This window comes from Austrofundulus limnaeus, unplaced genomic scaffold (assembly GCF_001266775.1).
Source record: "Austrofundulus limnaeus strain Quisiro unplaced genomic scaffold, Austrofundulus_limnaeus-1.0 Scaffold39, whole genome shotgun sequence".
Classification (NCBI taxonomy): domain Eukaryota; kingdom Metazoa; phylum Chordata; class Actinopteri; order Cyprinodontiformes; family Rivulidae; genus Austrofundulus; species Austrofundulus limnaeus.
The window spans coordinates 2191475-2206621 of record NW_013952441.1 but is presented as its reverse complement, the minus strand read 5'-3'; the positions used below and the strand labels follow the sequence as shown (position 1 = coordinate 2206621).

General features: G+C 37.5%; 2 protein-coding genes across 3 annotated transcripts in view; one reads left to right on the top strand and one right to left on the bottom strand.

The window, feature by feature from the left end:
- Positions 1-7749, top strand: part of sncgb (synuclein, gamma b (breast cancer-specific protein 1)) — a 12528-nt gene extending 4779 nt beyond the window's left edge. The window contains exons 3-6 of one of the 2 annotated variants that reach the window (XM_014007078.1): positions 61-188; positions 972-989; positions 3487-3525; positions 5598-7749. In XM_014007078.1, coding sequence (XP_013862532.1) covers positions 61-188; positions 972-989; positions 3487-3525; positions 5598-5606 — 194 coding nt within the window. In that variant the 3' untranslated portion in view covers positions 5607-7749. The remainder of the gene's footprint in view (positions 1-60; positions 189-971; positions 990-3486; positions 3526-5597) is intronic. The other variant, XM_014007079.1, reaches the window with a different exon arrangement.
- A 142-nt stretch (positions 7750-7891) lies between these two features.
- glud1b (glutamate dehydrogenase 1b) overlaps positions 7892-15147 on the bottom strand; it is a 16646-nt gene continuing 9390 nt past the window's right edge. Inside the window, exons 5-12 of the mRNA XM_014007080.1 lie at positions 14666-14845; positions 13278-13415; positions 12888-13025; positions 12727-12807; positions 11628-11751; positions 10467-10558; positions 10055-10117; positions 7892-8833 (exon numbers count right to left, since the gene is read on the bottom strand). Of these exons, the coding sequence (XP_013862534.1) occupies positions 8714-8833; positions 10055-10117; positions 10467-10558; positions 11628-11751; positions 12727-12807; positions 12888-13025; positions 13278-13415; positions 14666-14845 (936 nt within the window). The 3' untranslated portion in view covers positions 7892-8713. The remainder of the gene's footprint in view (positions 8834-10054; positions 10118-10466; positions 10559-11627; positions 11752-12726; positions 12808-12887; positions 13026-13277; positions 13416-14665; positions 14846-15147) is intronic.

Sequence of the window (15147 nt, the reverse complement as noted above, 5' to 3'; positions counted from 1 at the left end):
GTGTGTGTGTGTGTGTGTGTGTGTGTGTGTGTATTAACCTTCCCTGTCTATCCTTCTCAGTGGCCAACAAGACTGTAGATCAGACCACCATCGTTGGAGACACAGCGGTTGCAGGGTCCAACGAAGTGTCACAGGCGACCATCGAGGGAGTTGAGAATGTCGCTGCGTCAACCGGGTTCAGCAGTCAGGTCAGTCGCCTTAAAGTTGAACATCGCAACCAAGCAAAAGGTTTCAGGGGTTTTGTGCATTTCTAAGCCAGAACAAACATTAGATATATATTTTTACAACTAGTTTGGAAGCTAAAGTATTTGAGAACCACTGTAAGACTGTAGCTGCTATTTTAAAAATAGCCAATAGATGGAGACATTTCCCTAATGACAACCAAACTGGATTTCAAAAATACACTGATAATTTCTTATGTGCTTTTATTAGGCTTCTATAAATATATATAGATAAAAAATATATATAAACACTGATCTGTTAGATTTTATTGTAAATCTATCATTTACTACTATTTATTATACTACTAACCTTTTTAAATTTGATGTAAATATTTGAACCAACGTCTCAAGTTTGTCTTCTGTCTACACATTATATCCTCAAGTTTGACAGTTTTTAGCATTTTAGATTTTGCATAAAGTTAATAGCAATCTTAAACAAATACTAAATACACAATTGATCTTCAATAAAGGATTAAAACCATTATAAATGTTGAGTTTTGAATAGCAAATAAGTAGTTTACAAGTCTAAACTGGTTTATAAAAAGGTTAGCTCTTAAATAATCACCGTTGTTCGTCCTCACGCATCAGATGTTAAATGTTCTGACATTTAACATGTTTGTGTGTTAGCATGCAGTTTTTGTGTTGTGGCAAAGCTTCTGCTGTGTGTCCTGTTGCTGTGTTGTGTTGCAGTTCTCACCTTTTGTTGTTGTTGTTGTTTTATGTTGTGTCTCATTTGTGTTTTCCTGATAGGAGGAGCCTATTTACGAGGTACCTATTGGTCAGAGCAGAGCGTGGGGCCTTAAGCTGGAATCTCACCTGACTGTGGATGTTAGAAAGTTGGGGACTAAAAATTGTATGAAAGTAGAGAAAAAAAATCTCATTCAAACATCACACAAATTTCAAAATCACACCAATATTTTGGTTTAACTTTACCAGGAAGTTTGCAAAACTACTTGTCTGTCATCCGAACCTTATGCAACCATTTTAACTCTCCACGTTTTCTATAAAATGGAGCAACAAAAAATTACCATGACTCAGCCATTTTTAGCCATATAAAGAAGAAATTGGGTATGGTGGTAACTAACAGTGGTCTCCAAGGGATTTACTATATATATATATATATATATATATATATATATATATATGTGTGTGTGTGTGACACTGACGTTCTGTGGGGTTATGTTTTGCAGTGAAAGTAGTGTTTTCAGACATCCCTCCAATTATTGCATTTTAAATTGATCCCCAGAAGTATTTCACTCCGATTTTTTCAGTATGACACAGCAAAGAAGTTAGCCTTTCACCTCATTTTTGATCAAAATGATTCTTTCAATTCTTCTTGTAGTTTATCTGCGATGTCACCAGTTTAAAAAGATGCTTAAAAAGATGTTCATGCTTACAGCACTCAGTCAAAGGTATGATATTTTATCTAAATACTGACTGACTTTAATGATAATCGGATCAAGCAATTATGTTTTTGTAAGAGCCCAAACATGACGATAATATGGCGGCAAAACTGAAAAATTACTCTCTTTGATCCTCGATTAATCTATTTTTTTCATGCAGTTTTACTATTAGTGCCTATTTCTAATGCATGGTGGTTTTAGATTGTACAGTTTTAGATATTAATTAATGAATTAATTAATAATGAGCCAACATGCATTTCCCACTTCTCCTGAAAATTTCATCCATTTAGCTCAAGAAATAAAGACATTCTGTTCATTTGTTGCTTGTTGAAGAATCATCGCAGTTTTTTTTTTGGGTTTTCACTGTTAAACCAGCTGAGATTAATTTTTTAAAACTAAAATGGCCAAAACATTATTTACCTTATTTCATGACCAATTCAGACAATTTTTGTGTCAACTTCTTGGTGTTTCGAGCTCTGTCTATTGCACAAACCACTCCAGGTGCTGCAGGTAGCCTCTCTGCATTGTTCCCACCTCCTGTTAGGGGAAACAACCTGTCCACTTTCACTAGTGCTGAATGGAACTCTTAATTAGTTTAATATGAAAACTGCTTCAAATCAGAGTACAGCTGTATTTTGAATCTTTTTTGGTGTCCCCAAGTTAAGGCCTGTTAGCCCAACGTCAGTCAAAAATCAACAGCACACAGAAAACCTTTCATAATATGGATTGCAGATGAGATTGGACAAACGTAGACACCACTAACTTGTGTAGTTGTTATACACTGCTCGCTTTTAACTTGTGGAGACACTTTATTACTAATTTCTTAAATTATTTTGAATTTGCTCAAAGTCCATGCAACACAAATGTGGGACTCACACAAACGAAATAAGAATCTCCAAATGTTTCCAGACATTTTGGAAACTCTGCTGAGAATGTTTCGGTGCAACACAGTGAGATTCTGGCTTTAGATCGACACTGGTTGGGCTGGGGCACAGAGAAATAGGAAGGGGAGGTTTTGCATGCTAATAAATAGTCTGTGTTACATTCATTACACCTGCAGAGTCACCATTTTAAAGTAAGATTTGTTGTATTTGGTTGTGTTAGTGGGGACTCACTCCAGTAACACAAACACAAACGGTGAGCATCAAAATGAGGACATTTCAGTTGTGGTTTCCAAATGAAAAATGGCTTTAACTCAGTCAAATGTACAGAGTCTGAGAGTCATTCTCAACAAATACTCCATACACACATCTCACAGGACTTCACAAAATCCCATGTTTTCAAACTAACATTTCCAAGTTTTTACCTGAAAAGCTATAACTTTGTTTCTGTTCATCATCAGATGAGCTTTGTCTAAACTCTTTGTCTAAAGATTTGATGGACAATGCCTTTCTTTAAGAATTGATAACTTTAGTTTACAAAAGTTATAAATCTGAAAACATTTTTGTCCTCGATGCTCATCTTTTTGTGTGCTTAAAACTAAAATAAATAAAAAAAATAATTTCATTTCTAACCAATTTACACCTTTGTGTTTACATCCACTTCAATTAAACCACTTTAGAAATTTTATTTTTTTTAAACCCTGCTTAAACTCAGTTAAATCAGTGTCCCTGGAGTGTTAAAATAAGGCATTTCTGTCTAAACTCCAACCAACTAACTGGCTGTTTGCTCACTCTAAGCTTTAAATCTTTAGCATGTTTGTCGAAGTTAAACTGGTTTATTGTGTCACAAACTGACTGATGCTTGAGCCTCTCCACCCTGCCAACGCCCTGTCCTTTCATTGTTACAGGAAAATCCTTCATCTCGTGTTGATATTTGATTGGGTTTTATTTTGTTCTCATTCTTTTCTGCTCCTCCCACAGGGAGACTACGGTGGAATGGAGGGCAGGGATGGAGGAGAGGTGAGAAAACAAGTTAGAGGAAGCTATTTCTATGAAATTGAATGGCATACAGACTTTATTTAGCTCTAAAGTGTTTGATAAATCTATTACTGAAGTCAGTCCAACTTAAGATGGCTATAATTCCAGACAGGGGTGCCAAACTCATTTTCACCGAGGGCCACAGGAGGGTTATGTTTGCCATCAAAGAACCAGATGTAATTAATTTTGATGTTTTGTGTTTAAATACGACTAAACACACAAAACGTCCTGTTCCTTGTCTCTTTACTACAGCTGAGCACTGCTGACGAACAATAACTGAGCTTTATGTGGTATTTCCTGCATGGAAACAATGTTTTAATGCGTCCTCTTAAAAACACTGAAAAGTACTGTGTGTACGACTGAATAAATGTGGAATAAACACTACAGAAATACTATTAAAATAGGTTTTACTCACTGATGAGTTGCGGTGTACGGAGCCCGTCCAGTGACATTCCACATGGCCACGAGATAATAACTTGTGCACACGCAATGACTAAAGGCTCGCACATACTCGAGCGTACTGACCGCCTGACAAATTCTTTAATTTCTCGCAATTTCAGTCATGATGTCAAGGATGAGGAGGAAGAGACAGTTTGCATTTTAGCTTTAAAACAACAAAAGGAAAAAAAAAATAAAAGAACTACCTTACCCAGGATCTGTGCTATTTCCTCCCACGAATTTGTTACTTGCTGAAAGTCTTTATATTCTTCATTGATGTATCAAAGTTTCCTCCTCCATGAGACGCTCTTCAAAATTTGACTCCATTTCATCATGCGGACCAGTCTGAAGGACGGCTGCCTCGAGTCTGTGAAGTACACCTGAGTATGTGGGGTCCTTAACGCGTGTGCACGCAATAATTATGTCATACAGCTAATTATTATTGCTAATTATTGTTCTCATTTCCGTGCAGACAGTTCGTTGTTTACATGGACAAGTCTGAGTTAAACTAATTTATTTTGATTTTAATAGAATGAATCATGTTGCTAAGTCAGCACCTTATGAAGCAGCTATTTCTTAGCTTTATGTGCTGCAGCAATAAGTCCTAGGAGACAACTGGAGTGGTTTATTTGTCGAAAATGCTATTTTTTTTAAGCTCAACTTTCAAAAGTTGAGCTGCAGAAGGAGTCGATTTAAGCTGCATTCAGGAACACGGTAAAAATCTGTTTCCTGACACACAACCAGGGCACTCATTGTCATTTCATGAATAGCCTAGGCTACAATGAAAGATGACCCATTTATATTGGCATACACCAAATAATAATAATAATAATAATAATAATAATAATAATAATAATAATAATAATAATAATAATAATGTAGGCATATTTAAACAGTTAAAGAAAAAACAATGCAGGATATACGTAATCTGATGCCAATAATGTCTATCTCTCACAACAAGCCCATTGCTGGCCACATTCATTATCACATGGGCACGTGTTTAATTATCACAAGTGCAAGCGTTACTGTCTTGTTGGCACACATTATCATGTGTGCAAGCGTTATCTCGTGGCCAAATGATAATTTTTTTTTCTGTGTCACCAGACGGGCTCCGTAGGGGTGAGTAGCCGCCATCTTGAATTCTAAACTCTCCCATTTTCCCACAGGGAGCTGCAACAAGAGATGTATTCCAGTTTCAATTTACGACTTGTAAGTGGGAAAGTCCCACTTCCCAGTACGACTATGCTGTAGAAAAAAATAGATGGTGAAGATGCAGTGAAATAGAAATTTTGCACGGCGAATTTTGATGACTACCAGCTACTTTTAAACTCTATACATCGCCACCTAGTGGTGGGATGTTGTCATTTTGCAGCTAAAATAATCAACATGTATTCTGGGAGATTTAGTTTATGATCAATGCTGGCTTTAATGCCGCATACACTTATTTTAGGACATTAATTACATCTCTAAATCTCTCTCGGGCCATATAAAATGCCGTGGAGGGCCACATTTTGCACACGGGCCTTGAGTTTGATACACTGGCTTTTAGTGTGAGTGATACATTTTCCACTATGAGAGTTTTTATTTATTTTCCTTCTTTTTCCTCTCTCCACTAGGGGTTTTAGCCGTCATCTGTGGACCCTTTGCTTCCATCACCTCGCTGTACCCGACTCCAGATGTCCAACATATTTTTTTTGTGACTTTATGGAACCAAAATCAGAACAGACTCTTCCAGATGCTGCACCTCAGCCACCCTCACCCCACGTCACGTCACACCGCCCGCTCTTTTCACCCCATCATGAAAGTTTCTGCAGCCTGTAGCTAACTGTGTGTCAGTGTAACCTGCAATAAAACCTCGATGTTGTCACCACCCTGCACCTGCCAAAACCATGGAAATAATCTCAAACACAAACACACACGTTCACACAATCCCAACGGAGACAAACCCTAACCGGGCGTATAAAAAAACACACACCTACATACAGAAATTACCAGCGGATCAAACATAAAAGGAATGAGTGATTGCAGTTTAAAGTATCAGTGTAAATAAAGAAAAACCTGTTCCAGTTAAAATCAAGTCGTGAAACTGAGGGGGTCTGCATAAGAGGGTGTGTGTCTGTCTGTGTGTGTGTTCGTGCTCGCTTGTGTTGCTGCTGATGTGTAAACTCATTCTCCAGGGAAGAGCAGGGAATCGTGCATGGAGGACAGATCTCACTCTGTTACTCGTGTTTTAGTTGCTGTAGAGTGCATGAGCAGATGTGTTGTAGATCAGTTGTTCTGTGTAGCTAAGTCTGGCTTTGTTTGTGTGGGTGTAGTTGTGTGTGTGTGTTTGCCTCAGCACTTTAGACACAACATTTTTAATTCATCTGAGCAGAGCTGTGAAGTGATTTGATGCATTAGAGTTTGAGTGAGCTTTCAAACCTTTGTTGGTAACTTTGAGTGTGAAAAAGTGAAAGAAGAAATATCAGAAGGCGTTTAACAATCCGAAAAATTCAAATCTATAATCTATATCAGAATAAATCCAACTGGCTTTGGGAGAAAATGTCTAGAATCATCTGACTTGTTTCTATGTATTTCCCGACAAACTGCAGTTTATGACATATTTGATGTTCTGGTTTGAGGTGGATCGGTTCATATTGGTCACTATAAAAAAATGTATTTTTATCATTAATCGGCCATTCTGAGCACATTTCATTACCAAGGAGTTAAATAAAGAAGCAGCAGCTTAATGTAAAAAATAAAAAGTCTGATTTATTCTCCGAGAACTGTATATTTAGACAAGTTTCATGACAGGTTAACCAAAAATCTAGTTTTTGGTGAAAGTTGGTAAAGGTTTTTGGTGTTCAAGTGGTTTTGTTGCTCAAACTAAAAATTCTAAAAAATATCACCTAACTTGTAAAAATTGTTTGTTCAAGTCGGCCTCTTAAAGCCCACGGGCCTTAAATTCCTGTCTCAGACCACAAATGGCCCACAAGCTTCACCATGGGCATCCCCGTGGGTTGGTAAACATATATATTGTTACTAATTTTACTCTATATTTGTGCACATTTTAGTGAGTTTGTCACGATTACTGCATGTATTAGAAAGTCAACTAGATTTTGGTTCACTAAGAGTTTAAAGTTAATCTTTGGGTCAAAGGTTGACATCTACTTAATGTACTTTAAGGCCACAAGTTATTTAACGTAGAACAAAATGTGCAAATTCACTGTTAGGAATGAAGATGCTTATCTTTAACAGCAAGATCCTAAAGTCTCTATGCAAATGTAGAAAATTGCAGACTGTTATCTGTGATTTATAAGAGGAAGGGTTTTAGCATATTAATTAATATTTTAAAAAATGTTTGGTTTGGTTCAGATTTTGACTTTTAAATATGAAGCTTTCTGCAAATCAGATGCATTTATTTCTAGAGGAATGAAGGTTTGGGTTTCATCGCTCATCGGTGTCTATTTTACGTCTCAGCCAATCAGATTCCCTCTTTCGCTTCTAGAGCATCATGCCACCATTCACTTCAGATACAATCTGTATGGACAATATGTGTGTGTTCTAGAACAGGTTCAGCCAGCTGAATTTTTACTTGGAGCCCAATTAAAGCTGATGACTGCATGTTGCTTTATGAAGAAATGGCACTCAGACACAAACACACAACCCCTATACTAACATATGCACACATACCCAAAGTCGTGCACCATGTTTTAAGTTGGCATCAGCTCAGACTCGCTGATTTTATAAACAGTACCTGTGAAAATAAAAAGGTTTTGTTGAAATCCAGCTGAGGTGTTGAGAATTCATTTGCTCTGTGTCAACTTTGATGTCTAAAATAAATAAAAAAAGAAGCCAAATTTAATTACAAATACCATGTTTTTCGCCCTCGTTACCAATTTTTGATCATTGAAGAAAAGTCCATGCATTYGTATGAACATTTTATTGGTTTACCAAAAAAATGAGCACAATAAAAATAAGGAATTTCCTCCAAAATCTTTAACGCTGAAGAACAGGACGGTTAATCTGAGACGGYGCCCATCTCTGCTCCTCTTTCGAGAAGTCAAGGAGAAGCTGCGCTGAAGAAAAAGCAACTGGTATAAAAGAAAGTGAAAGAAATTAGAAGAAGAGCATCTAATGAGTAGCTGGACAAAAACAAAAATACTTAAAGGGAGAAAAAAAAACCAGATCCTACAACTTCATGCTAACTTTTTACTCTGTCAGAGAAGGAGGACAAATTAAAATAACTATTTAATTTATATTCACAAATCTAAATCCCTTTGAATTAAAATTAGGCTGAAGTGGTCAGCTCCCTTTAGGGTCCGACCTCTTCCTCATATAAGGCATCTTTAGTGGCATCAACTGTTACAACTGCAACACAAAGGTCACACATGCATACATCGATTAGGACATGAGCGCTGTGGACATGGCTTGTTATACAACTATATTAACATTTATTTATATGACTGCTGAAGGCGGAACCTCTGCTCAACTTCAGTCAGAAACAAAGAACAGGGTGGCTTTTTAATAGAGCTGCAGGAATATGATGGCAGCACAATATCACAGGAACAATACTAAGCTAACTGGTGTGTTGCTGAGTGTGTGTGAGTGTGTGTGTTAATGAAAGCACAGCGAGCAGTGGTAAACTGATATGTACTGTAGGCTGTTTTAGGAGGTAGAGGGAAGCCGTACAGGGGGGTAAACAGCAGGAGGGTGGAGGATGGGAGAACAGTGCAGAGTCGTGACGGGTTGTTTATGTGAAGGTGAGCCCCGCTTCGTTGTAGACCTTGAAGACCTTCTCGATGGCGTTGACGTAGGCGGCCGTCCGCAGGTCCAAACCCAGGTTGTACTTGCTTGCCGTACGCATGATTTGCTGCAAGGGCAAAGGGATCATAAATGGTTTGTGTACAATAATAAMAGCTGCAAAAAGAACAAACAAAACTATCATAAACTTATGTAGTTTAGACAAACATGTTTCTACAGGAGAAGGATAAGTCAAGAGTTGGATTTATACCACATTCATCAATTTTGACCTTTTAAAGATGTTCAAATACCAAATCATAATTAGCCTGGCCCTCGCCTTCCAACACAGTTCTGCTCAATTCTAGTTTCCCCTTCTCTGTTCCATCTGTCAAGGATTTCTCTGATAGAATGTCAACCGGGCCAATCAGCAAACAGAACGGCAGCAGAGGAAGTGAATGAAGCCATTCAGGCCATGTTGACAAGGCTTCCAAAATAAAKTTCATTTCTCTCACAAAGCCTGCAGCACTGCTATACAGCCACCTTGTTCAGCTTTGGTGCTTCTTTCTTTTCAGTAGAGGGATGGTTGTTCACAGCGCACGTGATGTCCGGTTAGCTTCTTAGCTTAGCTTCCTTCACGGTTAAGCTGGCACACTGCATACGTCACGGCCAAACGTTAGTGATTGGATAAATCAGATCCAATCTTTTTAAACTTTAACAAAGGCCACCCCTCCAGCAAGAAATCGCTTCCCAATAGCCGAGAGTCCAGACCCCCTGTACGAAGCAAAGCGTAGAACAAGGGGCTGGTTTTTTACCAGGCTACATCATAATGTGAAGTTTTTAAAAAATACATTTGCAACTATAAAAAATAAGGCATATATATTACTGCATTTCTTAAAAAAAACATAAAAAACTTTTTTGCCTTATATTAAAGTGTAATTTATAAATATTCTTTTGATGGAAATTAACCAACAAATGAGACGCGAAAATAGATTTATACAACATTTTTCTAAATTTAAAAAAAAGAGTGAGGTGTTTAGCCACTGTGGATTGAGTTAAGTCAGAGATATCCAATCCTGGTCCTCGGGAGCCACTATCCTGCATGTTTTCTTTTCGTTTCTTTTAGTTTAGTTTCTTTTGGTTTCGTTTCTTTTGGTTTCGTTTCTTTTGGTTTCGTTTCTTTTGGTTTCGTTTCTTTTGGTTTCCATGAATTGAGCCATATACAATGTTGAAAATACGACTTTCCTTTAGACATTTGTTAACCAGTCAGCTAAAGAGTGATGGTCACCCTCCAATATATATTTTTTATTTTTTAAAATGAAATATTGTACAGTTTTCACTCTTAAACTCTTACCCGGGCAGATCTCTCCATTGTGTAGGCCAACCCAGAGTGAACAATGTCTTTCTCAGAAGCACCCTGCAAATTAGGATTATATGTTAATCACATAACTCATCTCACAGAGAAAGTAATACAAAAACACTATGTCTAATAAAACAGCATATGTGATCAACATTTGTATATAAAGAAGGGCAAGGGAGGCCATTTCCTGGAAGCATTGTGTCCTAGTGTTGATCAACCACAAAAATGGTAAATCGTCAGAACTTATATAGTGTTTTATCAAGCCCCATCAGACCTCAAAGCACTTTACAATTGCAATAATTCACCCATTCACACACTGATGATGGTAAGTTATATTGCAGCCACAGCTGCCCACGCTAAATTATTTGTTATACATTTAGTGTTTATGACAATTAACGTTACTTACAGCAATTCTGGCCTGGAAGTCAGCAGTAGGTACGATGGGGATGGGCCCACCCTGCTTTCCAAACTTCCTCTCCAAACTCTCCTGCACAGACACTGAACAAAGAAACGAGAAAAAGAAAAGTGAAATTAAGCACTCATTTGCTAAAACATGTAGTTTACTCAAAAGATAGTAAAAAAAGAACACAAGGAAGGAAATACTTTCCATATAGCAATCCCAGTCATATTTTCACAATGAATACCTGGTAGTTAATCAAGTAAAACTGGTTCCAAAGTGACATTTTTATACAAGGTGATCATCTTTTACTACACTRCGATTGGTTGGATCTGGACTACAGAAAAAGTATAAAATAGGACAAATTGCAAAGAGACATTATTTCTTTTGAGCCTTCTACTTGCACAGCAGCATCTTCGTTATCCCTGCCTGAACCACTCAACTGGGTAAGAATAAGTTCATTAATTGTCATTATTTTTTTGCTCACCTTTTTTATTTCTATCCTATATGTAGTAATAAAATAATAAAGTTGGTTTGAAAATGAGCAGCTACAAAAAGATTAATTAGACCAGCATATAAATAAAATTCTTCTACTTTTTTTTCCAGGTTTTTTAGGGCACACAAAGGGAAAAGAAAATAATAAATAAAATAATTAAATAAGACAACTATGAAGGAATTTATTGGTACATATTGCATCTTTTCAACTTTGTCACTTATTATAGGATAAATAAAAACAGTCCTATTTTATCCAGTATTTTTCCCCATCTATGCTGTTGGAAATGTAAGTTATACATCATAAGCTCCATAGWTCTTATATGATCAATTATCAGTAGGGCCACTGAGGGAGACTTTTCTGAGACTAATTTTTGACGGCTTTTTTGAAGCAATAAGAATAATAAGCATCACTTTGATATAGTCCCTTTAGGGGGACACAAAAAAAACAAAGCTTGAAAATGACAATTCCACTCGAATATCTGACAGAGTAGTTTAAAATAAAATCACACTTATCCAAAAATCAAGACACAAAAAAAAATAAAAGAAAATGTGTCTGTCTCTTATCTACATTTTTTAAAATTTGCCCTTGATGCCTTATTGATTCGAGTTTCTTGAAATTGATTTATGACCTCGATTGTTTGAAGATTAAGACTGCAGSTTATTTTTGTAACTCACTGAGAAGGTGGTAGTTTGAGTCCCTCTCGTATTTGAAGGTCAGTCKTCCATAACTGACGTGATTGAGATTCTTCAGCCACTCAAAGTAAGACACGGTCACACCACCAGCATTCAGGTACATGTCCTGCAAGAACAAACAACTAAACTTTTAAACAAAAAGTTTAAAATGTAAGGTAAGTCAAAAACTGACTTTGTGGTCTGATTTTTAAAGAAATAACATTTTTATGTCAGAGGGAAAAAAACCGACATTTTATTTTCACACATTAAAACATCTCAAAACACAAGCTTTAAAAAAAGTTTTGTTCTCATGTGCTTTCATAGTGGTCTTTGGTAACACTCAGGAATACAAAACTAAACTTCAGTTTTATAGKTGATGCATAAACATTCCTCTACAACAATTATTTATAGTTTTACAGTTAAAAAGTTACCCGGCTTTATCAGGATTGTGTGATTTATTTGAATCAGTTTTGTGTATTCCAGAACATCTAAAAAATTAAAAAATAAAAATAAAAAAAGGAAAATGAAATTTTTGAATAACCCAGGCCATGTCCTGAACATGGCTGCCATCTTGAAAGTTTCCATACAGGATTAGTCAAAATTTTCAAATGGTAGGGGTTATRCAGCATATGAAAAAGGCCAGAATTGTCTTAGAAATGGGTTGCTGCAATCAGACGTGCAATATCTCTTGTGGTTCAGAAGTCATCTACACAGAAAGATCAAAACTTTTGTTGTTTTTTCACAGGTGAAGATGGAACAAATAACGGCATTGACAAAACAAGAGAGGATTGAGCTGGTTCGGACAATCGGGGAAAGGAATAAAAGCTTACGGACCATAGCTAAAGAGTTCAACGATGCACACCCAGACAGACAAGCAATTTCACACACCACTGTTGCAGATCTTGACAGGAAATTCAGAGAAACCGGGTCTGTGGCTGAYAGACCACGTAGTGGTCGTCCAAAGACCAACAAATAAACATCAACAATGGTTTTGGCAGCCCTGTGTTCAGCAGCAAGCTGTGCATGACCGACTATGTTTTCCCTAAAATATAAAATAAAAAGAAATAAAAATGCACTTCTGTGTGCGTGTATGTCTGCTTACAGGAATAACCATGACGTTGTTCTCCAGGAAGATCTTGTCAGCCTCTGGGGTGGTGGGTCCATTGGCACCCTCAGCAATGATCTGATAAAAACACGCACTCGATGACGACAGGTTAACTTATACATATAAATTTAGATAACAAAGCAGCTTCAAACATTKACCTTAGCCTTGATTCTGGGGGCGTTATTGCGAGTGAGCTGCTTTTCTCCGGCGGCTGGGATCAGGATGTGGCAGTCAGCCTCCAAAATGTTCCCTTCATAAGGTTTGGCTCCTGGGAAGCCCACGATGGTGCCATGTTGCTGCAAAAAAGTAACAAAAATATTTAACATATTTACATTTTCTGAAGAAAAATAAATCTATAAATTGTGACAGTGAGATTATGTGTATGAAAGCAAAATAGAGAGGTAAGTACTGATTAAAAAAATAAAAATAATTCTAAATATTTCTTGACTCATACTGCCCACTGCCTCTCATGCAAGACTTTTATTATTAGCTCATCTTATGTCAAGAAATGATAGGAGTGCAGGAAGGAAGGGCAGCTGTTCTGGTACCAGCTTGTAGTCCTCCAGCTGTTTGGGRTCCATGCCGTCTGGGTTGTAGATGGCTCCATCAATCTCACCAACACCCACACACTTGGCACCAAACCTGTGCAGGTACCTCATGGAGTGAAGACCCACATTACCAAAGCCCTGCGAGAAATCAAAAAAAATYCTAATAAGTTCACTTCAATCCAACAAATTTTGATTTCTTATAAAKCTTTACAGAACATCTAAAAAGAAACAAAACAATGTTAAACCCTATTTTACTGAAGAGGTGGAGCTTCATGTAATTATATGTTGGTGCCACCATGTGGTCGAGGCCGATTACAACAATTATTTACTATAAAGTGAAAGGAGTCCATTTTATGTATGCTGCATACAGAGAAGTATTTGTAATCTGCTGTTGCRACATTATGACAAGATTGGAAAGGCATAGTTCTCTACAGATTAAAAAAAGAAAAACAAGTGTGATCGCAAAGAAGAACATGCCCTTAATACCGTACTAGAAATCCACTCGGTTCATTCTCACTGATAAACCTCTAAGGAAATCTAATCTCAGAGCAAAGTAATCCTCGGTCACAYACACAGATTAGACTGTTGAAAATCCACATCATGAATCAGCTGTTGTCCCTACTTCTCTTCAGTAATGTCTTTGTGCCGTCATCGCTCACGCAAATAACCAATGAGAAAAAAAATTATGAAATAAAAATAGATTCATTTCATGTTGGAGCAAAATCCAAACACGCTGCAGCTCCCCAACAGACACGCTGCAGAGTGAAATGCATCCAAACATGCAGAGCCAGACTAGAATATCAAATTGCACTGTTGTCTTCAAAAGCGATAATTATAGAAAGCTTTCTGGGAAAACAGCAGAGGCCACAGCTGAGGGTTGTCTGACGCAAGAGTTAAGGTTTAAGTTTTAAGAGTCTATGATTTGTGAGAAACTCTCACACAATGATTGAAAGTAAAAAATATGTGTCAGCAGAAATACTTCTTTCACAAACTCATCTGTCGMTTGAGAAGAGCTTTTATGTTCATTCCAGGTTTAATTTCATCGTATTGATCATATTTATTACAGAGACAATGTTAAACTGAATGGATTTCAGCATGAGAACTTATCAAAGACTCTTTTAAACTGTCGGAAAAGGCTGCAGGAATAAGAACAGAGGGCGGGCCGGTTCCTTCTGTCTGCTCATTCCTCTCTTACTGACTCATCATTTTCCACAAACAAAGAGGGGAACCATCAGCTCACTGTTCACTGGTACAAAGAGATCAGGGCCAGGCTGAAACAGATGGCAGATTTATATACAAGATAAAACTTTCATCCTGACTTCACATGAGAACCGCTGCAGACAGAAACTAACTGTAAACAACAAACAAAAAGTCCTGTGTTGTCGTACCTGGATGACAAAGGTTTTGTCCTGGAAGCCAGGCGTGAAGCCCAGCATGCTCATGTAAGACGCCTCGTTGATGAAGTTCTCGATGCCGTGGAAAACTCCACGACCGGTGGCGGAGATACGGCCGTGGATTCCTCCCTGGCTGATGGGTTTTCCTGTCACGCACGCATGGGCGTTGATGTCCTACACACGCGCGCACACACATATACACAATGAAAACAAGATTACGTACATGTGCTAGAGACTGTACACAAATAAACTATAAACTGTACATGAAGTATCAGCTGCTTCTTTATGATGCTGGTTTACGTCTTCTGGTTTCTGTTGTAGGGCTGCCACGATTAGTCGACGACTAATCGATTATTAAAATAATCGATGACTAATTTAATAATCGATAAATCTTTTTTTTTTTGTTCTTTACTTTGTTTTTCTCTCTAAACTGCTTTGACACCTTCCACTGCCACATCTGCCTTTCTGTCCTTGAC